Below are 26,441 nucleotides of genomic sequence, written 5' to 3'. Positions count from 1 at the left end.
ACTATCTCAGCTACCGAAGACTTCCCATGGATCCCCATAGACTGATATCATCCGAATGTTCTCTGGCACTGCGCATAATATACGTGAGCCCGATATCACATCTTCACGTGACCTGTCATGTCAATGTTTGCGTCTCCATTGTTTTGTCTGTTTTTCCCGGGCCCCCCATTAGCCAAATCAATCTCCTTGTCTGCGATAAGCGTGGACGATTCGTCGTCGCGGTCAACGGGCGGACGGTCAACGGCGGGTGACTTGCTGGACACGTTCCCGTTGGTGTCCGCCTTCTGGTGCAGCTGCGAAGGGAGGAGTGCGAACTCCTCCCCGACTTCGGGGAAATCCCCGACGGTTATTTCGGGCGTCATATGCACAGCGCCCTCATTGGATGCATCCGCGTCCAGTTTTTCGCCGCATCCGCAGCTTCTCTCATCCCCGCCGCCGCCGCCGGGGCCGTGCCCCCGTTCAGCCGCATGGCTAGGGGGCTGAGACTTGGACTCTCTGCGGGAAATGATGGTAAAGGCTGTGGTGTCCTCCCGCCAGCTGCTGAACCGACGCTTGATGATGTTGTGTACCTACAGGTAAAGACCAAAATATAAATACAATAGGACATGACACATCACCAAACAAATTAATAGAGAAAGAGATGAAAGAATGGGGGATCATCTTCTAGCAAACTGACGACTCATATCTCCAATAAAGTTAAATGATGGAGAATTTAAATGATACCCCCTTGAAATTTGTGCGCTCTGCCACCCACCTTGTGATTATGCAAAGTAAATAAATCGTATGGTTAAGAATAAGTGTGGCTTAGGAATTACACTAAAAAATATTCTTCTCGGGAGAGTCAACAGGGAGCTTTAGATCTGCAACGCGGATGTTGAGACAACGGTTGCGTTGACCGTTCTCCTGTCTCCCTGCGTCGTCCCTGCGAAGACGCAGCAATTGCTGCCTAAACAAAGTAAAATTGATAGCACCCACGTCATAATGGCATCAAGTAGCTTTCTGCGTCCTGAATTTGAGCGGACGCTAAAATATGGCCCAGAACCCTCGTGAAAACACGCGAGATCGATTTTGATCAGGGGTCATGCACAGAAGCAGAATAGGTCCCCCCCCCCCCCCACGTCCGCGTTGCAAATCTAAAGATCCCTATTAATTACAAGAATGGGGTGAATTTTTGAAGGGAGGAGGAGGAGGAGGAGAAGGAGGTCTCGGTAGGGTGTGACCTCCTATTCCCGGATGTTGACAAACCTCAGGGTTGAGGAAGACGTAAATGAGTGCGACGAAGAATCCCTGCGTGGAATGGCAGAACATCAGGAGATTGGTGTAGACGTGGTAGAAGGCGGCTGATGGGTATTCGGTCGGCTCAACGATGAAGAGCAGGTAGGCCCCTCCCAAGAGCGGCGTGAGAACAAAAAGGGCACGGAACGCTTTCCTGTTGATAATGCAGAGGCATATTTGTTTTTGTATTTAGGGCACGAATACATGAGCATAATACAAAATAAGTATTTATTTTCTTGTGCTATGATTATATTTGCTTTACGTGGCCGTGAAGATAGATTTGAATGCTTGTAAACGAGTATTTCTTTCAGGGCTCGCATTCCTACAACGCCATCAACGACGAAATATTGGTATGCTCTCTCATTGACTGTACTATATGCAAAGCAGGACGAAGACAGTCCAGGCAGTGGACTAGTAAACGAGCAATCGCGGGACATACGACATTAAGTTACATTACCTTTGAAGGACGAGGGAATGAAAATAATCAAGTGTCTTTTGTTTTCAACCACTGCAGCCAGGAAACTTGAACCAAAGACTTAAACCAGGAACTAGTATGTGATCTCTTTGATATCACGAAAGGACGAAAAAAAAAGAGAGAACAGCCTCGAAAATGGCATAACCAGTAGCATTATCATTTGTTCTAATTCTCAAGTCTACAGATGCTAAGGAAAGGGCAGACGTGCTGATGATTATTAATAATTGCAAACTTGCTTTGAGCAACCGAGAACGAAAGAATTGTTGCACGTGGTAATAACCTGTAGCATTTCTGCACAAATTAAAGAGTTGCCCAGATATCGTGTGATATATCAGTATTCTTCCTCTTCCTTTTCTCCTCTCTTTATTTCTCTATCATGCATAATTCATCTATCTATCTATCTGTCTATCGATATATTATCTATCTGTATATCTGTCAATCTTTCCCTTTATGCATATACGTTATGCCTTTCAATTAATCTATTAACTCTTTGTCTATCTAGCTATCTGTCGATCTATTATTTTAGCTATACTTGTCTGTCTATCTATTCATCTATCTATCTCTCCATCTACTTGTCTCCCTCTGCCAGGTCACCGATTAAATTGACTCACTTGTACTGCTGCATTTCACTGCTGTTCGATGATCGCTGCCTCTTGATCACCACAATGATGTGAATCATGAAGTAGAAATTTATCTGAGTGACAGAAGAAATAAATAATCAAAGAGTTAGTCCTCCAACAATAACAAAAGCCTTCCGAATTCTAAATTCTGATATACATTACCAACACTAGTAGGTATATGTGTGTGACTGTGTGATGGTGTGTGTGATGGTGTGTGTGTGTGTGTGTGTGGGTGTATTTGCGTGTGTTTTCTTTGTATTACACATCTTCTGCGTAGCGATCAAGCAACATTAATGAGTCTGATCAAGTTGATCAAGTTGAATCCTTTACTGTATCAGAGATTCATGAATGCAAGCAATGATAGTATGTTTTTGTATACCTCTTTCTTTGCAGGATTCTGTACAATGTCTTCTTTGCGTGTCCTTTCTTAGTGAACATAATTTTGATATTGCCGTGCAAAATACGAACAAAGAATTTTCTTCCCCCTCACTGGGATATTTATTATTCTCTTTCATCTGTACACGTAATACATCATATTTCAAATAACATCATACTTTTTTCGAATTCAATACAATATAATATACATCAAGAAAAAAGGTGTCTAAAGAGACATCATTTTTTCTGAAACACTTCCAACTTATGATTATATCTTGCAATAAATTTCTCTTTATCATAATATTCCCTTATACTATATTTACATAAATCAAAACGAGGTATCATTTTTCTTATTTTACAAACATAGAAGAAAGAATGATAAAAAATGCATATAGGGCGGACCAGTCCTTTGCACAAGCTTTAGATTGCTTGAAATTCTATCAAGAAGAGTCAACATCGGTAGTTATTAGAAATAGTATATCCATAACGGTTATTTCCATGACGTTTTCCAACGAAGTTGTCAATTTCTGTAGGTATACCATTTTTATATCAAATGGCGTGTGTGTGCTTGTGTGTATGTGTGTGTGTGTGCGTGTGTGTGTGTGCGTGTGTTAGTTTCAACATCAGAAACTCTTCCCGCTTTTTACCATTACAATCCAAAAAACAAAAACAAAACAAAAAGAAAAGTGGGAGACACACATGTACGTAACTTCGATCACACAACTTTGCTCACGCCAGAGCTCTACAAAAAAAAAAACAAAAAATAAAAAACAAACAAAAACCAAACTCAGCAAGAGAAACCAGACATACATATCTTACCAAGACAATGAGAGCAGTGGGAATGCCATGAATGTAATCCAACTTGCTACGTTCCAAACATCTCTCCGTTTGTCTGTTATTAAGATAAATGTTGATATCAATTATAACACTTACTATATATGTACTACTACCACCACTACTACTACTACTACTACTACTACTACTACCTACTACTACTGTACTACTACTTCTACTAACTACCACTGCTACTACTTCTTCTATTCATGGTCATTAACATCATCGTCGTCATTACCATCATTTCTAGTATCACTGCCGCTGTCATTATCACTGGTACTAAATCAATAATACGTAATGATTTTCTGGTTTGGTCTGTTACAACAGTAACAATACCACTCCTGCCAAAACAAAAAAAAAATACTATAATAAATTCGGCAGTGTTATCAGATAGAGAGTTCAAACGCTATCTACACAAAGGAAGTAAAAAAAAAAAGAGAAGAAAAAGGCACTGACTCAAATTAACAAAACTAAAAAAGGATTAAAAGAGCGATTACAAGAAATAGAGTCATCTCAAAGGTCTTGTTTACCTTTGGGAGCAGTGATTTAGAAATTGTTCAAGATACATGTATTCCTTTTGATGCATATGTGTAGGTCAGTTGTATCACAAAACATCCTACCATATATATATATATATATATATATATGTATATATATTTTTTTTTTTTGCAATAAAGCCTAAAATATAAGGGGATATCACCATTTTCTCATCAAACCATAACTGTAGACGGTTTAGTCTGGAAGTATATTTATCATAACCATTATTCACATTTTGTATATTCAACAATACTTAACAACGATTAACTGTGACAATCCTTGTGTTTCCACATTAGTACTCACTCGAAATAATGACTATTGACACAGAGCTGGACAACGATTTGAGTGGCTGTGATTATCAATGGCATCCCTGTAAAGATTTAAAGCAAAAAAGAACAGTAAAAGGGTGAAAGTTCAAAGTGAAATGGTGGGGGATACATGACCCTTGACCCATGTTACCCGCATGTAGTTGCAGACTTTAAATCTTTGATACCTACAACATAACATGAATCGGGTGAAAAAAAAACACGCACCAAAGTAAACAAACAGACAAAAATAATGTGTATAAAATTCGACGTAAAATTCAACATCAAACCGAGATTGATACATAACCTACCGCCAGGTAACATGCTAAAGTTCACTTTTACTTTTGCTGTTGTTGCTGTTGTTGTTGTTTTGTTTTGTTTTGGTTTTTTTTTTGTTTTTTTAAGGGAAGCCGTTGATTTTTTTTTCATGACCCATGTCACTGTTATGATTGTCTTGAATTTTATCAGTGCACAACCTTTACCGTTAAAACGTTTTACGATTATCTACACTATACACGTCGATGTATTGGTTGTTAATACCGACCACGTACCTGAAGGTATGATCTCAAAGAAAAAAAAAATAGGACAAACGAAAACCATTCAGTAGGATTTACTGGAGAAAATTAAGTTTAAAAACTGATAATCAACCAAGATAAAAAAAAAAATCGATATTACGCGAAATAATAATTAGCTTTCATGGTACTGTAGTCAAACACAAAATAAGGCAGAACTTAATTATATACCAAAAGTTAGATTGTCGAATATAGTTGTTACCTTAATTGCAGAGTATTTTAGTAACCGAATAAGTTCGATTGATATTTTCCTGCATGGCGTACTAGGCAATGGCTTACCCCAGCCGATGAACCCGTACAGCCACAGCACGCGATGCCGAACCTGGTGGCCAAGTACGACGGTGCAGTACAGAAAGACGCCCTCTACGAACATCCAGCAGAAGTTTGCGACGGTGAGCGTCACCAGCGCGAGTTCAGATGCATGGCATCTCCACTTTTGAAATAAATGAGTTAAGACATGAATTAGTAACTCTAACCTTTGTATTCTATGCTTCGATGAGGATGCTGGGTACCCTAGGGCAGACCTTAAAAACAATCGTTTTATGGAAGAACAAATAAGAAGAGTAGTAATTCAATAGTAACGAGACAGACCCAAATAAGTTTCTAACTGTATCCCACGCACATTTCGATTAATATCGATATTTTTGTGGGCGCAGATCTACTTATCGTCGGAAGGGAAGATATAACGAGCGAGAGACGATGAACTGTATGACGTCGATTGGATACAGTTAATATACTGCCCACACATTTCGTATTTGGAATTATTCCAAATATGAAATATTATAACAATTATGAAATGACATTTTACATGCCATCGCTGAAATTCGGAATGCCGCCAAAACGCAAATCACCGTAAATTTGTTGAATATGCCCTTGGGTATAGCAGATGCATTGTGGGATAGCTCGCGTCTCGGTCCACACGCGATGCAATGCAATGCAATGAATGCGTACATTTCGTTCATTACTATTCTAACATTGGTTTGACTTTGGCGCAAAAAGAGTCTACAGGCAGACAGGTTTTCAGTTTGACTAATTTGCGGCCATTTAAGTCAAGATTTAGGGTCGTTAGACGCAGGCACTGCAATATGCTGGTGGTGGTAGTACAGAAATGAATATGTTCCTGGATGAAAGCATGAACTAAATTCGTTGGTAGGCAAGCTCTACCGAGCCCTATGCTTTTTTCCTGATACCCCACCCCCCCCCCCCCCCCCCCGTTGTCTTTTTTCCTGTTTAGATAATTTCAACCCAAAAATGAAAAGAAAGTTAACTACAAACACACATCACACACAAAGAGAAAATGTATCTTTAATAAACAATGATTATTCACATCATGTGCGACACGAAAATACTTCGAATTCAATCACGATTGATTTCCTGTAATGATTGTGCTAATATGGATCGTTGATACTTCAGAAAACAACCAAAATACATCTGAGCTTGGGGATAGCTTGACAATCAACTGGCTCACATTTGAAAATATTGTCGATTCATGTTATTCGCCCCCTCCACCACAAAAAAAAAAAATGATCAGACTTTTTGTCATAAATAATTTCTTATTGCTGTTTTGTAGTTGATCAGAGTAAAATTGTATGATACCCTGGCCGACATCTGAAAGTATTGTCGATTCATGTTACTCGCCCCCTCCTCTACCAAAAAAAAATTGATCGATCAGACTTTTTGTCATAAATAATTTCTTATTGCTGTTATATGGTTGATCACAGCAAGGTTGTATGACACTGGCTGACATTTGAAAGTGTTGCTGATTTATGTTTTTCGCCCCCTCCGCTGCCAATATATATATATATATAAAAAAATGATTGATCAGACTTTGAAAAAAATCCTACTGCTGTTTTGTAGTCGATCATTGATTGCAGCAAAGTTGTATCATATTGTTTATCCCCCCGCCCCCCCCCCCCCCAAAAAAAAGTTAAAGCACACACACACAGTCATACATTATAGGCCCTACACACAAAGAGAAACACACACATACACGCACGACAAACAAACAAACAAACAAACAAACAAACAAAACAAACAAAAACAGAAAATGCAGTAGTAATGTTCCTGTATAATATCATCATGGAAAGCTTTTAAAGAAGATGATACAAAGCTAATACAACAACTTACTCCTGTGTTGGCATTCTCCACTGTAGTCGACATTATGACTATGAAGAAGACTACGTAGATAAGAAGAAAGCTAACAATGAAGTTCATGTGGATGTAGTTCCGAATGCACCAAAGCGACCTATTACAGTGGAAATAATTATGAAGACGTAGCATTGATTGGAAATCGATTTTTCTTTTCTCAGCGGCATAATCTTTTTTCAATCTACTTGTAGAGCGATGGGGTATCTGTGTGTGTGTGTGTGTGGGGGGGGGGGGGTTGGGGGTAGTTAGAACGTTTACAATCTTCACAGATTAATTTTATCGCCAGCCATGACAAAAACGTAATAAACTCATATTACAAAAGGTAAAGCTCAAATATTTAAAAGGCTTGTCTCTGTTATTGTTCTTATTTTCGTATTCTTTCCGGAGGCTTCCAAGCCTCAAGTTTATTTTCAAGTTAAGCAAAGATGCAAACAAAATCAGGATAACAGAAAGAAAAAATAATTGTCATTTCTATTACCACTTAGAAACTGAATCTAAGCTAATCACTAAGCAAAGTGTTTTCAAAACCAAAAGATTGTCATTACGACATACTTCACTAGGCTGATTAAAAGAAAGCTGAAAGGGATATTGATTTTATTTTTCATGATTCCAGTAAAAATAAACGTGTTACAGACCTGCTAATAGGGGCAAGTACGGAAAGCGCAAACGGGAAACATGAATTTAAGATTAAAACGATTCAGCATCAATGACTGAATCCAGGGAGACTTATCGATTATGGTCACCTTATATGCCACATCAGTGTTGTGAGTTTCTAAATGTAAAAGGTAAGGCTGCACTGAAAAGAAAAGACAAAAAAAAAAAGATAGTCAAGCTATTTACTGACTCGTTAAATCACAACTAATTCAAGTCAGGACAAATAACTGTACGTAATTATCTTTTTTTTTTTATCAGTAGTGAAAATCATCTTTGACCCGTCTTTTTGCTTTTCAATCCCTTTCGGCGTATTTGGTGAATGATGTTTTACAAAGACTAAGAGCTAATCAAAGTCTTAGTTAATTCGTTCTCCAAAACAAAGGCTATCGGTGGGGCATCATAACTGACGCTCTGAATACCAATCTTCTTGGCTGCTAGCCTTTTGTCAAGGCCCTTTCGCTGTAACGAGTCCAGTCGAGCACGCAACCCCACTATGCTGGGCTCTCTTCACCATAAAGCGAGAGGGGCTTGACAAAAGGCTACTGGGCTGCCGTATTTGCGATGTTCGCAGCCGAGCAGAATTGGGGGACTTACTTGAAGCACAGGAGAATGGCTAGAGCCACCGATGTTGTGCAGAATGAAACGGAATATCCAACGAAGTGAACGATATCGAACTGGAACGCGTGGTATCCATCGCCCTGTGGAAAAGTGATTACGTGAACACTGGGTATTAGCATTTATATAAGATGAAAAGCAATGTACCAAACTGGTGATCCTAAAAAAGTAAACTGTTCAAAGCAAGGCGAATTCCCTGCAGATCCTGTATTGCTTGATTTAAGGCACCGTACAGACTCTGTCGAGTGATTAGCCGTATCCATAACTCTTTTGCAAGTACAAGACTTCTTTATTAAAAAAAAAACAGTGCCGTCAATATTGATTTATGTTATTTTAATTATTAGCGACGGTGAGAAAGCAAAACAAAAACATAACCAAAACAGAAGCCCAACACAAACTATGTCATACGACATAATCCATTCAAGGAATACAACATGGATCGTTGCAGGTGGTGCCGATACTGGTCGGATCGAAGAAAGCCTTCCCTTCATAGTCCATGCGTGTTATGGTAGGGTGATGGTTTTTACTTGACATAACATTTTTACTGAATAATTTTATGATATTAGCTGCTATGTCTGCCCACCACCATTTCTGCACGTTGCGATACTGCTTCCAATGGCTCTATTCGGCTATCATCCCAGCATAGCGTCCTGTGTGAGCTGCCAAAGTGGGATTACGTCACCAAGTATCAAGTAGCTTAACATGATCTATATTGAAGGGGCAAGGGGCACGACAGAACAGTAAGAACAAAAGGGTCTGTTTGGGGAATAAAACCAATGGGTGAACAAACACAAAGGAAAGGTGACGCATTAAGGCTAGTGATGATCCCGAAGCTCATAGATGGGCAACCTAGGTGAAGGATATAAAGAGATGAATGGGTAGGCAACATCAGACAAGATCAGGAACACAATGACGATGGGAATTGAAAAGGGTGGAAGATTAAACAAATAGTAAAGAGGGAGTCAAACAGGATGAATAGAACGCCCCGGCCTTATGGCCCCGTCACACTGCAGCGAATGCCCAACGAATGCCAAGCGAAAGCCCAACGAATTCGAAAATGTGAAGACAGTTTGCATGTCTGACGTTCTTTGAATTCATTAGCTATTCGTGGGGATTTGCAGAGATACGCTGGAGATTTTGGACATGTTTAAAAAAAAAAAAAAAAATCGGCTCCAGCGTATCTCTGCGAATCCCGACGAATAGCTAATGAATACAAAGAACGCCAAGCATGTGATGATGAACTATTCTAGTATTACCAATGGATGTGAACATATCTTCAAATTTTCAAATTTATTGGACATTCGTTGGGCATTCGCTGGGCATTCGCTGTAGTGTGACGGGGCCTTTAAGTTAGTGCACAGTAAAGTGTGGCAAAAACAAAAATGCGAGCCATCTAACTTGTACATACAACTATGAATATATACAAAATTATAATGTCTATTATATTAACTCTTTATGTGCCACGTTCGCACCTCCAACTCAGTCGACGGCGTGCCGACTTTGCATATTCTGCTCAAAAGCACAAAGCCGCCCAAAACGGACCGATAAATCGCCAAATGCCACAGTACGGTGAAAGCGTTTCTCGTGATTCCATTCCTGCCACAGGCAGCTTGATTTCATGTGGTGATTGGCTATCAAGTGGTGTTCCCTACTGGATTTACGAGTAAATTCTATGTTTCCGGCACTGTTTTGCGTGCAAAAGTAATGTCTCTATAATAATGTGGCTACTGGTCACGTGAAAGAAAAACGATCGTAGATTTGTTATACAATTTACATCAAAGCAAAGTTTGGCATTTTCTCGACAACTTTGCTCAGTACATTTCCAGGGTAACAAAAATCTACTTTAACTTAAAGAGATTTGAAAAGCGGATTGTTTCTCCAAAGCATGGCTACATTGGTGCCTAAGAATAATGTGGCACATAGGGGATTTACACCACGGCACATAAAGAGTTAAGAGTATCATTGTACCATGTATGTATTAAATGAACTGAGGGGAAAACTGGGTGAAACAAAGATAATACCTCCATAGGAGGTATTACGAGGCAATTTCGAGGCAATTATGAATCTGACGAAGACACTTGGGTTGTTGCGTTGCCTATCAGCGGTAGACATCGGACGTATCCGTACAATGCTTGCATCGTATGCACCTCACTCAGAAACGTGGATAGTGCGCCCAAACACCACACATCAAGATTTGTGCGGATCCATGATGTAACCATTAGATGAATAAAAGCCACTTATAACTTCATTCCCTCTCTATATAGGTGCCTATTTCTCTCTAACTCGTTCTCTCATCTTCTTCTTCTTCTTCTTCTTCTTCTTCTTCATCTCCCTTCTTTTTCTTCATCATCATCTTCTTCTTTCCATCTTCCTCTCCATTATTTACTGGTCATTATTCTTCAGCTTGGCTAGTTATGTTTTGTCGGCTTTTGGTTGTTTGACCGTTTATCTGTCTGTCTTCAGAAAGTAAGGTTGTCTCTTTGGATGCCGTCCAATTACTTCAATTGGTGGAATCATGGAGCTACTATAGCTCCATGGTGGTATCTACCCTCCTATGGTGATTTCACTTGGTCTACTCCCACTTCGTCCAATAGCCATAACCCTTAGTCTCAACCCACATGGTCTAATCCCGTTTCGTCTACATCCAGTTCGTCTAATGACCATTTAGTCCAATTGGGCTCATTACCAGCTGGTCCACTTTTTGATGTATACTATGCCCACTTCGTTTAACACCCACAGTTTATTAGACAAAATGGGAAAACAAATCCATGGAGACAAAACTGCAATTAGACCATCAGGTCATTAGACGAATCGATAAGATTCCAAACTGGGCATTACACCAACAAGTGAGAGGTAAACAAAACAGACATTAGACAAATTATTGATAGTAGACTAAAATAAGTTTAGCCGTAGTGGTGTTAGACAAACTGTGAAGTAGACCATCTGATAGTAGACCAAGTGGCAATGAACTCCCGCCCATATCCATTCCTGTGTCCTGAGCCTCGCATCGTTTCCCTCAGTCAATACACTGATACTTCGGGACTCTTCCAGATATCTATAGTCCATTGTTCACTGCTCTGTTGGAAACTTCTTGCTGGCTTTAAGAGTGATTTTTCTCGTGTGTATTTCATTAAATCAGTTACTAATTATGACTTACTTCTTCGTATGGCATCTTGAGCGCTTCGCAGTCCCCGTAGTTGGATCGGTTTTCGTTGGCCCAAGTACCATTCGATTCACAGATGCGAGTGGCTTTACCTGTGCAACGACGTAAAAGAAACAACGGTCTGGTAACTATGAGTATGCGCTTAGCTATGTAGAACTCTATCTTGTATTATTTTTCTCTTTTATTTTCTTTCGTTTGTGCGTGTCTGTGCTGACATACTGCACAAGCCTTCGCATAAGAGTCAACATTATAGCGACACACTACGAAACAATTTTGTCGATCTGTTTTCTGTCTTTCTTTCTGAATTTGTTAAGGTTAATCGCGAATTGCTAGTGGTATAGTCAAGACTGGTATGACAATGAGATCTTATTCACTCGGAATAGCCTCTTCCGTGTTTACTACTGTTCCTCTATACATGGACCTGCAACTATTATTCAGTTATTCATTATTGCCCCTGCAGTGTCAGATACCAATCTATACACGCAAAGGGGCAAAAGGGACACTGTGGCTACAAACATCTTGTCCAAGGGGGTAGGAACTTAGAAGGACCAGGGCTCTGTTTTTTATGAAGAGTTATAATTGATTATATAGTTTATTTCTATTATAAATCTATGGCCGTCTGTGTGGTAAGGAAATTTATAATCGATTATATATTTTGATAAAACGGGGCCCAGGCCTCGAACTCGAACTCGGGACCTCCGTTTGTAGACAATGCGATTCACAATGCGTAAATGCACTCAAAGACGTTAAGTAACAGATTATGAACTATGCGTAGCTCCACTTTCACCCCGACCCCCCCCCCCCCTAAATAAAAAAGAGAAATAGAATTGATGATTTCGTTTCATAAATCTTCTTACCTGTGTATGTGACGCCACGGAAAGAGCTAGGGCAGTCTTTCAACGAGATACCAGGCTCCGACTCCTCCCAACATTGAATGCCATCGAAGAAGGCAAGGCAGTATGTTTCTGTGACGTAGAATAACAATACCAAAAAACAAACAAACATAAAGGACTAAGATGACTGTTTCTGTGATCAGATGATGAATGCAGGCAAACAATTTGAACTTGAACTTGAACTTGAACTTGAACTTGAATTCCATTGACGTATTATTTTAAACATTGTGCAATCTTCTATTCTTATTTACCCATGAAGCAGGGGAAAACACCTTCGAGGTACGCGCTGGTCTCGTAAACAGCCCCGAGGCATTGGGGTCATGCACCCAAGGCATTTTCGTTTTCAGGCTTGCAAGGGACCCACATTCTTTGCACACTACGATCCAGGGAGGAAAAGTAGATCTTGAATGACTATGCAGTGGTCGTTAACTGCGCACGAGAGATATTGAGAGAAAATCGAATTTCAAGAAGAAAACAATGTCCTGTTTACCTCCATTTTCTGTTGTGAAATTGAGATAGTCCCTCGCGAGCTGTGTTCTTAAGGCGCACTCCACCTTACCATTGGGGTCAGTGTCGGTAAATTCTCCCAATAGCTTTTTGACGTATTCGTCAAACGTGTCTTTGTCCATAGGGAGGTTATTGGTATTCGGCGTCTGTAAAGACGGCAATGTGAGAGGGCCCATGGCACTCGGCTCCAAACTTTCAAACGTTCGGTTCTTCGGGTCTGGCTCGTACAAGGTTTGGCCAAACAACCCGGCAAGCTGACGGTCGTCGTCTTCAGGGTCTGCTGATGTTGACGCTGATGTTCCTCCACCGTGACCGATGGTGGCGCTTTCCACGAAGGACCTCCTAGTGGTGGGTTGACCGTGACATGGCAACCCGTAGAGCACAAGGCCGAAAACCAGCAAGATGGTAATCTGTACGTGGAGTGTATCACAAACACACACACACACACACACACACACACACACACACACACACACACATACACATACACCAAAGAAAGTGGAGAGAGAAGAGAGAGAAAAAAAGATGAACCTGCAGAGACGTTTCTTCACTAGCGAGGTCTTTGCCATCTACTAAACGTCATTTTGACCTGCAGAAGATAAAGAAAAGATACGCTCTCACTATATTCATTTTTATTACCTCTGACCTTTAATCTATTATGAGAACTACAGGCAATACGCAGACATACAGTGAGCTGTATCAGAAACAAGGAAAACTTCTAGTATAGTGCGTTGAGCAATGTCTCCATAAAATAACGGCATGTCTTTTTTTTTCGGAGAATGTTGTCACTTCTTGAGAAACTTGGGGTGCAAGTTTTTGCATGTTCCCACCATGACCAAGTAACAAGCTATTCAATTCCTGTCCTGTATGTACTGACTACATGCACATGCTTGAAATATATAGTAGGTATGCATTGATCGTTTCTGTGTCGGGCAAACCTCGAACGAGCTTTCTTGCTGTTAGTATAAACGGGAAGTTTAGTCGGCAAATGGTTGGTAGCGCGTCTGCCTCAAATGACCCCTGCTCAATTCCGAGGTCTCACTGAGCAATGCTGTGTGTAATCATACCGTCCCCTCTTGTAAGAGGCAAAAACGCTCTGTCCCTCGGATAGGACATAATATGGAGGACCCTTGCGTGAGAGAGTCACAACTCGTGCACGTAAAAGATCCCGCTTCATTTATTCATCGCAAAGAGCAGAGTGTTTCATAGCCCGGTGAATAGTCCCGCCTTACATCCAACTGGACCCCATGGAAGACCAGCTACTGCAGTTGAATATGAGCTATCCAGCCACCTTCTCAGATAGAAATGAAAAAAAAAATGACCTTTCATACAGAGTAATCAAAAGCGAATCAGATGTACAGTACATGTATTGGTATCCCATGTAAGATGAGGTATACTCGCGCTAGAACTGTTGCAGAACTTTACATAAATAGCATTAAATCAAGTGTTCATCCCCCTTATGTCATAAACTGCAAGTTTAGAATTGAAATTTGACTCTCTTCTATCAATCTCGGTAAGTTTTTAATAGTGTATCTCAGCAGCACCATGATCTGTGCATCCTGACTGCCAGGGATCATAATTCTGCGTGTTTTCATTTCGATTGCTTTGAGAATAACCTGCGTGTGATAATGATGATATTAAGGCCCCGTCACACTACAGCGAATGCCCGACGAATGCCCAACGAATGTCCAATAAATTTGAAAATTTGAAGATATGTTCACATCCGTTGGTAATACTAGAATAGTTCGTAACATGCTTGGCGTTCTTTGTATTCATTAGCTATTCGTCGGGATTCGCAGAGATACGCTATAGCTGATTTTTGTTAAAACATGCCCAAAATCTCCAGCGTATCTCTGCGAATCCCTACGAATAGCTAATGAATACAAAGAACGTCAGACATGCAAACTGTCTTCACATTTTCGAATTCGTTGGGCTTTCGCTTGGCATTTGTTGGGCATTCGCTGTAGTGTGACGGGGCCTTTACGATAGTCAGAACAACCTATCACGACCAACAAGAAGAGGTTTCTTTCCTTTTTTGTGACGTAAGGCTTATATCAAGTTTTTTTTTTTTTGTAAACGACATACTTTGCCCTGTCGACATTTAATAGCCGCGATCGCGAAATTTAATAAATCGCGGTCTTTACGATCTCAATCCGTTGCAAGTGTGACCGCGGCTATTATGTGCTTGCTGATTTGGCTTGTTTTGTTTGATGTAATGTATATATTCCAGTGACACCAGATTACCCAAATTATACGGGGTGTACCCCGGTAAACAATGCCAACTGGCGAACCGTGCAAAGCTCAAAATGGCGCCACCACAATATACCGTAAAACAGGTGTTCTAAGCAATTTACCAGATACAGGTGTACAGGTGGTCGATTATCACTTCTCTTCAAACGTCTGTCACTGTCACTCCCACCGCATTGTTCTCGGTGTTATTGTAGTTGTTGTTTGTTGATAATTGGTACTACATTCCAGTGTACGTGTGACAGGTGCTAAGGCATTGCTTGTCTATTTCATAAAGAATGCTGGGAGGTGCCAAATGAGAATCAATCACCAGGCACGCGTTTTGTTTGCTTTTTTTTTCTAACAAGAATCCCTTGTCGGGACACTATTGTAAACAGCTGTTCTGCGTGGATTCGGTATTGTTACAGGCTAACTGAATCGCGAGTCTTAACTATGAAATGGACAGAATTGCTGACACAACTTAAACTTAACGTTGTACGTGTATAACAAAGCAAGGATGTGGATAACCGAAGGAATGATAAACATTCGGGCCAGGTGAGATTGTTTCGAACTATTTAGTTTCCATGGCAATGAATGGCTATGACATCCCTCTTTGTTTGGGACAACCAGGCAGTGCTTGCCGAAGACTTGCCCGACATATCAACTATTAAATGCACGTAATCTGGGGGGCGTTTCATCAACGAGTTCGTCGGAGGTTTTCACCGACAAATTTGCTATCAGCCAATCAGACGCAAGGATTTCAGTAGCTTTTCAAATTTGTCGGTGAAAACCTCCGACGAACTCGTTGATGAAACACCCCCCCTGGACACCCAAAGTTTTGAAATAAACTGAGAATATGGAAGTAAATGGGATAGCTTGTTGTTGGGTCCCTCAGAGAATAATGTCCACGCAATAATTAGAATACATCTGTAAACCGGCCTCTTAGTTTGGTATGGAGAGAACAACAACCATAGTAACGCCCTCGTCTTCGTTCTATTGCCAAGCACGTTCGTTCCTTTGAGAAACCCCAGTGCGCTAACATTATACATTATTCGGCGCACGCAGGGCAGCGGTTGTTGTTCCTCCCGTTTCTAAAATTCAATGGCCACCCTGGCAAACAGTCGAGCACCGGGTAATGGAAATGCTACGCACTTTACAACAACCTCTGAAGAGCAGTCCAAACAAAACACACATCGTGGCAACACATGCAGGAATATGTCCTGACACAGCCGTACGAAATGTCAAGAGCATGCATTTATGTACTTCGAATCTGGAGCATCGTTTTTCGGCGCTTCGAATTGTCCAGGTCAGTTCCCCGGGGACACCACGCTTATCACACTAGACTACCCCGCTGCACTTGTCAAGAATGAATGATAGTGGTTTCCTAATTTCAAAGGGAAAAATGCAACGTATAAAAGAGAATGACGCGGGAGATCATAAAACGGTCTATAAATCATAGAATGGCACCCCAGAGGTAGCATGGAAATGGTACGTGCTCGCAAACATGAGCCGGTAGCTGCAGAAGATTATAGCATAAGTCGCGCCACGAGAATACTCGGGTGATTGGAGTTGGACGAAAGGGTCTGTTCGGGTCTGTAATGGAGGCGTGTACATGTCTGCTGTTTTTGTTTAGCTTTATCCAACTTCGATCTGCTATTTTACTTGCAGCTCGGGACTGCCATGTAATCAAAATCGTAGAAGTAAAAGACCCACATGATTATGATGGTCATAAAACGCAAGGAAGGAATCATGCAGATAATTCCATACGAAGTAAACCTCTTTTTTGTTGTTGTTTTGCCAATATCATTTCTGGGCTGATATTCAGTTCAATCGACCACACGATTTTTGATAACATTTTTATGTCTAGCATCTAAATTAGTATAACCATTTCATTCAGCGTCTTCTCCTTTTTCCAAGAGAGATATAAGTGAAATGTTTTAGACATGCAAACATAATATGCAGTGTGTGATTGTGTGTGTGTGTGTGTGTGTGTGTCGATAAATTTGTAAACACGAATTGATTCAACGGTACTAGAAGAACAGAAACATTGCTTTTTCCTTTCGTTTTCAATTGGTAAATTTGGTATTTTGTTTGTCACTTTTGACAGTGCATGCTGTGACTGCGCTCTCGACTGCATTAATCTACTTCAAAATCAGTTTCATTTTTTTTTTGTGGTGTGTGTGGGTGCGTGTGTGTAAGTGTGTTGATTATAACCATGTGGCCTGAGGTCTGCTTCTTATTGTTCCTTTGCCATAGTTGTGCTTATCAAAATAATGGGACATGTTATTATGATTACATTATTGATCAGGAATCTTACTACATGGACTTTGTTCAGGTATAGTCAAATCATAACATCAATCCCCTACGTAGGGATTGTTAGGAAGGGGAATATGCACAGTATACATTACGAATATAAATCTACAGTTTTTGACACTGTTTTACAAAAGCTTCACAATGTTACCAGAAATGCATTTCTTAATTGAAGCTGGCAGATTCTGAAAGAGCAGATTCTGAAAGAGCAGACTCTAATCTTCAAAACGTCGTGTATCTCAATAAAAATGGATTTTCCTCACCTATCTTAATAATGGAAAGACTGTTCACATTCTAGAAAAGCGTTTACAGAGAAAGAACCCTCTGAAATTTATGGTCTACACGTATACCATTAAGTGCTATTAACCTTCTAGAGCTGTGCTCTGTGCATGGAGGGGGACAAAAGACATGAAGTAAAACTGCAAAAAAAAAAGAAACCCGAGATTATCAGATTAAGATGAAATTAAGCATACTTTATCAACACATTCTATTCATGACTAATACCAACATTCAAAGCAGTAACTATTTATAGCACAAAATGTACATAATTCGAGGTGAAATTGAAAAGTGTGTGATTTTTTTAGAAGTGAAAGAGGGCCTCAACCTACCGAATCACACTGTTCTATTAAAAAAAAAAAAGGCAAAGAAAAGTTTGATAAGAAATGAATTGATGAATCAAAAGGAGCAACAAGGAAGGGGAAAACACATGTCGTCGTGGCATTGCGACAACCTGCGTGGCATAAGTTTGCGATATCCTTGTTTGCCAAACATCAGCAAACTTGAGGTGTTGGTTATAGTGTAAAACTTCCACCCCCTCTCTCTCTCCCTTTCTCCTTTTTTCTCTTTATCCCTCCATGCCAAGACATTACTTGATTATCTTGTCAAGACTTTTCTTTCAATCTTTCCGTAATCCATCCAATCTTGGCCTAGTTTCAAAGTTAGCAAGTGCATTCAGACGTATTCAATATAACGGAACCCAAACAGAAAAGCCACGATGGAACAATGCGGATTAAGAGGATGAAGACCAGTAATCTGTGTTCTGTAACAATAAGTTGTTAGACATCCTTACCGATCGGGGGAGGGGGGGGGGGGGAGGGGAAGCATTCTAGGGTGGCGTACAAGTCCGCTAACAAAACACATTAAGGTGTTAAACGGACTTTATAAAATGGGTTCAAGAATGTAGTCAATTGGAAGCGCTGAAATGAGTCACGTGTGCGTGCATTAATTTCTCACTAACATGCACGGCCTGACGTCACAATGTTTACACTAGCAGTGCGCACTCAATCAGTTGTTACAAGTGCGTCGCGCGCTTCTATACGCGCTGTCAATCCTGTAAACAACTTCTAGTTCGGGCTGCCGGCCGGCCTTTCTTGTGCATAACATGTGGCGTACGTATACTCTTATACGTACAGTACTTATATGTGCGGGATTTCCGAGTGCGACGTGCGTAAATGTTTGGGACGAACATCTTCGGACATCTTGACTTTTTGACTTGGGCGAGTGCTACATGTAGCTGACTGGTATTGACCCACAAAGGTACGTGAAGAATGCTGTTAGTTTTCGACCCATTTTATAAAACAAATGATGCACAGGATTATTTCGTGGCGTTAGTGGAGATGTAGCGCACTCGAGGGTATTTACAATTGTGAAACATGCACGAGGCGAAGCCGAGTGCATGTTGCACTACATTGTAAATACCCTCGAGTGCGCTACATCTCCACTAACGCACTCTTTACTGTGCATCATTTGTATAGTTTCGTTATTTTCTTCGTAAACAAGTTTTGTGTTCTGATGAACTGAGTATGTTTGAGTCGTAGTGCTGTATACTATGAAACCATAGGGACTTGACCTAAGTCTCGCTGAAAATGAAATTATGGTCGGGACTAAATTGTCAAAAAAACAGACGGGGACAGAATTTGCATTTTTTTTATTATAATATATTCGGTATCAGATTGCCAGCACTTTCGGTGTTGTTGTTGGCTCTTTTTTTTTTAATAGTAATATTGGAACGGTTAACTTTTGCTATAATCAAAGGGTGTGTACAGTTCTGGTCGGGGTGTGGATTTAGCTTTTAACGTTTTGTGAGATATTCAGAAACCACTCTATGAGATGTCAAAGAGCATGCAATTCTAAGGGGTATCAAAGGTTTATTCGATGAAAATCGGTTTTGAAATGTCTGAGATATTAAAAAACAAGGTGAAACAAAGAGATCCAAATAAAGGTGGGGCATGTCGCCTTTTATTATTATCACTTTTGGGGATATCTCAGCCATTTGAAAACCAATTTTCATCAAATAAACGTTGAATCCTTCATAAAATCACATGCTCTTTCATATTTCATAAGAGGTTTCTCATTATCTCACTTAGGAATGTTCAAAACATGAATCCCCACCTCAACCACTACTGTACAGTCCCTTTAATATCATCATTTTGTCGACACACCTTGCCCCATAGCTACCAACTGAAGTGTTAGCAGTGTGTAGTATTCGGCATTGTGGAAATCATGTAGAGTCTATAGACATTGTTAAAGTGTATTGTGAAAGCTTGAAAATGGTCTATTTCAATTCCCCCCCTTTTTTTTCTTTTTTTTTTTGGGGGGGGGGGGGGGTCATAGAGATAATGCATGTTTGTTAGGTCAAAAGCTTATGTGTCCGCTTGTCTTGTGATTTTCTCTTGTGTTCTTATTCATTATTGCTGATTTTCTCATTTGAAGGTAATTTCAAATACCTTTTTTCGAAATTGAACTGATTTTAAAGATAATTCATAAAGCTACCAAGCTGTTTATCTCTTTTGTTTCTTCTGGTCTGTGTGCTTTGAATAAAATTTCCTATGATAATAATGCGATGGTCTACTAGTATTATTCTTGTAGGTTCTACGTTCAAAATCATTTTTTCCAGAAATGCGCTTTGTATACTTCTTGAAGTATGTGTAGAAGCAGGACTTTTTTTTTCTCTCTCTCTCTTCTCCGTTTCTCCCTAGATATGCATTAAATCGCAGGTGAGTCTCAGATGATGAGCTCATGAATTTGGGCGCCATTGTATTTACAAGATGGCCCATCAAAAACCAGTCTGAAAGGTATTGAACCTCCCGAAAACATTTGAACCCACTGGTGATTGATCGCCGGAGGTGGCGCACGTTTATATTTTATCGCTCATGCACGCGTCAGATTATGTTTGGTTGTTACCATACATTATCACGACATTCATGACATTCATGACTTTTTGTGTATGTGTGTTGGTGTATTATTATCCCATTTATCATCCTAGCCTGTCAGAATCAAACATATTTTCATTATGATATACTTAGAAGCAGAAGCAACAGCCATAAACCAAACCACACCGAACGACTCCGATTTTGAATGTAATGACAGGTTGAAAAACCAAAAGGAGAGAATAATCCTGAAAAATTATTTACGACGTCAGTGCTGTCAACTTTATATGAACAACTCATCATGGAATCGATTTGTCAGCGCTAGTAAAGTAAGGTCAATGGTTGACAAAAACAAAATAAAAGCCCAAAAATGGGTCACGTTTTTGTATTTTCTTGTCTGGAGACATGTCTGAGTCAGTGAGTTTATAAGTATAGAAAAAGTGGGAGCGGGTGGGATATAAGTGGGAGAGCGTGGTCCATAATTAGGGTAAAAGCATACCAGACCCTTATTCCATACTTTGCAACCAGTTGTCTTCCTAACCCTACTTTTTTATTTGTATCCCAAATAAACAGAATCTGGATACTCTGCAAAGTACCTTTTATACAAGAAAAGAAAACGAAACTTATTGAAAAGCTCTCTCTCTCAAAAAAAAAAAAAAAAAAAAAAAAAACACATATGAATACGTTGTACGATGGCATCGCGACAACCAGCATCGCACTAAGGTAAGGACGTGTGTAGATTTTTTTTTTGTCATAGTTTATAGATGTGGTAAAAAAATAAAATCTTAGGTGCTTGAAGTACTCGTGTTAATCGCTTATTTATGTTTTTAGACCCCTGAGTGTAGCATTAATTGCCCGTCCATAGGTATGTGTGTGAAATTTGTCCACATAGATTGACTATTTGACACAGAAAGGGTTAACTAAAGTCTAACGTTTCTGTTAGGTTTCAGCTGGTCTTTTGATTATCTTTTTTTTTTGTCCACTATGTATGGTTTGTTTTCTATAAATGTTTGAGCTTCTTTCTTTCTCTACCTCCCCCCCCCCCCACACACACACACACACTCTCTCTCTCTCCGTGGAATTCCGTTTAGCTGCAGATGATTTTTTCCCGTGATACCCACGTCAATTTGGTCGCCACTGGATTTACAAGATGGCTCATAAAAACCCAGTCTGCAAGATTATGATCCTCCCCGAACATTTGAACCAGCGAGTGATTGATCGCCGGAGGTGGCGCGCGTTTTTATTTCTCGCTCAGACGCGTGTTAGACACTGTTCAGCTTCCGCCATTATCCATTATGTTCACGACATTCATGACTTTCTGAGTGTGTGCATGTGAAGGTGTGTGGTGTGTGTGTGTTATGGCATATTACCCACTCCCCATTATTTTGTCTCCTAAGCCCGTAACAATCAAAATATATTGTGATCCTTGCTTGTCAATGATTTTTAGTTTACTTTTGTGCCTCACTCGATTCTCTCTAAGATGATTTGTATGTCAACGACAACAACAAACCCCTCACTTTTGGACAAATAGTTGATAATTAAAGGGATGATACAGTTTTGGTTGAGATAGAGCTGCAGTTTTCTAACATTTTTTATGATGATTTTTTTTAAAGATAATTCAAAACCTCTTATGAAATATGAAAAAGTGTAATATGCTCTTAATTATAATTATATCATAATTCTCAGAGGAATCCAAAGTTTATTGGATGAAAATTAGTTTTGAAATGGCTGAGATACCCATAACAAAGTGATCCTAATAAAAGATGGGACTCGGATTTTATTAGGATCGCTTTGTTTCACTTTGTTGTTGGATATCTCAGCCATTTCAAAACCAATTTCCATCAAATAAACTCTGAATTCCTAATAGATTTGCATGCTTTTTAATATATCATAAAAAGGTTTCTTAGTATGTAATAGCAAAAACTTAAAAGCTGAATCCTCGCCTCAACCAATACTATACCATCATTTTAATAACAAGCATAACACTTTTTGAATATGTAATGATAATGGTAAGGATAGTGGTGATTGTAAGGATAATAATCAATATAGGCATATATATATATATATATATATATATATATACATATATAAATATGATGAATGATGACAATTGTAACTAAACCGTTCGTGAAGCATTGAGATTGATGGACAACTTTCCACATTATAGCCGCTTTGAAAATAAGAGTAAAAATATGACCAACACAAGAAAGATAATGTCCATGTAAGATGACCACTTCATCCTCCAACCCCGTTTATGTGTCTGCATGTCTGACTAGACATTTTGTGTGTGTGTGTGTGTGTGTGTGTGTGTGACCGTGCATCACAAGACTAACAAAAAAAGTCACATCCTGATTTTACGTGAGGACTCAAAATAGGCGAAAGGAGTCTAGTCAATCGTGATTTTTTTTTTAATATATTTTCTGAAAACGAGATTCTTCTTCCACATTATGTTTTTGATCCTAAAATGACTGGGAAAATCGTGCTTGTAGCAGTTTTTCTAGCATTTCTTTGTAGAATAAGTGTGATTCTATGTCTTAAAGACCCTTTTTCATTTCTTAGAAACCCTTTACGCACTCTTCACTTTAAACTCTGAGAACTACTAGTTATCTGTTTATGGCTAAATGTGCTGATAGAGCATGTTTGATTTCATCTAAAAGGTCCAGTTTACCGTTGGGAACAGTGATTTTAGAAATGTTCAAGATATCACATTTGATACATACATCATGTATGTGTACGTCTGTTGTATAACAAAACATCTTACCGTATACATTTTCGCAATAAAGACTAAAATATAAGGGGATATGAGTATTGTGCTCATTAAACCATAATTGTAGACGGTTTAGTCTGGAAACATTTTTACTATAACTATTGTTCACATTTTGTTCATTTAAAGATACTTTACATTGATTATACAGATTCAAATTTTTACAGTGGTTGTTTCTATCCCAAACTCACATTTTAGAACTATTTTACAGTACTAATGCTGGGTTTTTGTTGCATCTGCAAATGGTAAATTATGCCTTTAATGTGATAACCTCTTCATTGTTGTTGCAATGGAGAGTTACATCCTGTTTTTTTTTTAAACTCATTGCACAGAGCACGACTTCAGAGTCTCTTTTTTTCAATCCACATCATTTTTCCACAATGTGTGCTTTCTTTCCAATATTTAGTAAGAAGAGTCCATTTGTTGGCTTTGTGATGTAGAGTCATACATTACAAACCTACCCATCGCGAGTTTCGCCATTCATAGTATACAGGACAAACAATTTCTATAGATGAAGAAAGCAATGTGCAGTACGACCCCCCCCCCCCTCACCCCCCCCCCCCCAAAAAAAAAAAACACAAACAAAACGCGTTGTGATCATTTCCATTGCATGATTATGTGTACTAGTTAACAATCAGACACGTCATATGTTTTACACATTGAAGGAAGCACACACATAGAGAGAAAGAGAGAGAGAGAATTGATTTATCAAAGTTCAACGTCAAGACAGACAATTATTATTAAGGTTAGTAGGCTACCTCAGATCTCAAAGTGTCAGGACTGTACGCGATTAATAACGTGAACTAAAGACGCCGGTACTCTTTGCCACCTCATTAACTCTCTGTGTGTCACGTTCATTTCCTCTCCTGTTGGTTCGTGTATGACATTTGTGCACATTTAAGTGTTTGAGGGTTAACTTATTGTTGCAATGACGAGATTAATTGCAGTATCTCGATGATGTAGATTTCCCAGAAGTAGACGATGGCATATACAATATAGATTAGTTTCACCTTACGTCGATCACGACGGCAAAACACGACTAGCTATGTCTGATTTGTGTTGGAAAAGACAAAGAAAACATTCTGTTTGTAGCTTGTATTCGTAATGTTAACTTATCATGCTGATACGGAGGGGAAAAAATAGATTCAAACTTTTAAATAGAATTTACCTTATTATCATTGATTAAATCTGAGACAATTGTTATGTAGATGAGTTGCGTCTCATCGACAACGTTTGGCATTGGGGAGGTGTATATAATCAATATTTACATGTTATTCTGCATTGTCGTTTGTCTTTGGCTAGTGTCTCCTGTTTAATCGAATGGGCAACCTAGGTCCTTTATTTCATATTGTTTATTCATATAATAAGGAATGTTGAACAACAACAATTATTATTATTATGCTCCTGACGCAAATAAAAAGAAAGCACTGTACACTGTCATTTTGTCATCGTTACCATCCGTATTGTATCACAAGTAATGATACTTCTACATTAACATTATCTTCGCCAGTATCATTCCTACTATAGTTACACTTTCATACAGAGAAATATATTTTCAAAATACCACCATCTACTCGACTTGACGAAAAATATACCGCACAAAAACTGAACACGTCACGGTTGCGAAGCTATTTATCATCCAACGAACAGGTTTCGTTTTATGCAGTAAAGCCATACATGTCACGTTCGTGTGCGCATATCATCAAACGATGAAAGAAAGGAAATGCATTATTCCGTCCAACCCCCACATGGACTTTGATGACCTCAGTGACCTATTCGATCGATAACATACGACAAAAGGCGTTGAGGATGCATGCATCATCGTCCATACGCGCGGCCTTGGGACAGTGTTTTAACAGAGAGCTCGGAAGTAATGAATAATAGACAATAATCTGTGAGAGATCGGGTCTAATATGCGTTATGCTGTGCGGAATACATAGTAGAAGTATACGTGGTTGCTATACAGAGAAGATTGAATTCGGCAAAGTTGCAGTTCTATCAAATATTTTGTCCCATGTTTCATTCATGTAGCACACATGGAGTTCAAACGTGGAATATCTTCCTGTATGTGAGCTTGTGTGTGTGTAAATGTGTGCGTGTGTTGTATGTGTGCGTAACAATGACGTGTGTATGCTACATAAAGTAATTGACGCTCCATCACTGTTACACAACCCGAGCAACGATTTATAATTACGAGTCGCTGCTATTCAATAACTGTGACATGATCAGTTAAACAGTATCTTTACGGGATAACGAAAGTGTTATCGCTTAATTTTGGACTCTGTATTTTTTCCGCTGTTCTCAATTACTTCGTTGACTATCAGTTATGTGGTATCGATAAACAGAAGTGGGAATTAAATAATTATGCTAAAAAGCAGTTCGTTGGAAATGTCAAAGCTATAAAGGAAAGTTTTGACATTTTATGAACATAATTATCTTCATTACAATACGTGGCCGGTGCAATAGGCCTACATATAAACCGGCCGACGTACAGCTGTACTCGTATCGCATTTCAAGCAGTGACTCCAAATCTGGCGAAGTTTGTCATGCTGGCAGATATTAACAAATAGTGATACGGCAAACACGAAATGAACTTCAAACGCAAGATAACGTACGTTCAGCGATAATGGCAACTCACCATGTTATTTCGATCTTTGCCTCCCATATCGCTAGTTTCCTGTGCCCTCGTGCAAACGTTGATCACCTTTGGACATCCAGTTGAGCAGCTGTCAAAAATTGTCAGGCGAAATATTTGTGACCGGTTTTGGCCAATGCAGCAATGCTGTATAGACAACGGCGTATAAGAATGACAACAACAAAATCTCGTTCTCTTCCGGTTGGTATTCTGAAATACGCTGTATGCAAACAAGGTCGGGTTCACAATCACAGACACGGTGCGCCTCTGAAGAAGAACCGTTTATATTATTATGAGAAACGTACTTAGAAAATAATTATCTTATAAATACAGTTTGCTCTCTCTCTCTCCCTCTCTTCTACGCTAGGTGCAACTTTTATATCA

General features: G+C 39.4%; 1 protein-coding gene across 1 annotated transcript; it reads right to left on the bottom strand.

Moving 5' to 3' along the window:
- Positions 1-26,441, bottom strand: LOC139730142 (corticotropin-releasing factor receptor 2-like). Its single transcript, XM_071641043.1, has 12 exons — positions 26,061-26,441; positions 12,957-13,383; positions 12,431-12,538; positions 11,568-11,665; positions 8,390-8,493; positions 7,121-7,238; positions 5,273-5,426; positions 4,420-4,486; positions 3,565-3,637; positions 2,362-2,444; positions 1,246-1,429; positions 1-569 (listed from the first exon to the last, which is right to left on the bottom strand). The coding sequence occupies exons 1-12, from the start codon at positions 26,085-26,087 to the stop codon at positions 96-98; spliced, it is 1,917 nt and encodes a 638-aa protein (XP_071497144.1). The 5' UTR covers positions 26,088-26,441; the 3' UTR covers positions 1-95.

This window comes from Diadema antillarum, unplaced genomic scaffold (genome assembly GCF_040938485.1).
Source record: "Diadema antillarum isolate AM-2024a unplaced genomic scaffold, OU_Dant_1.0 seq00000293_RagTag, whole genome shotgun sequence".
NCBI lineage: Eukaryota > Metazoa > Echinodermata > Echinoidea > Diadematoida > Diadematidae > Diadema > Diadema antillarum.
This window is presented reverse-complemented; position numbering and strand designations above follow the sequence as displayed.

Excerpts from the sequence above, each read along its gene's own strand:
- LOC139730142 (XM_071641043.1), bottom strand. The coding sequence starts at position 26,087 with ATGGGAGGCAAAGATCGAAATAACATG. Across the intron at positions 4,487-5,272 it reads GTACGGGTTCATCGGCTGGG|GGATGCCATTGATAATCACA; the intron begins GTAAGCCATTGC and ends AAATCTTTACAG. Across the intron at positions 3,638-4,419 it reads GTCAATAGTCATTATTTCGA|ACAAACGGAGAGATGTTTGG; the intron begins GTGAGTACTAAT and ends TCTTAATAACAG.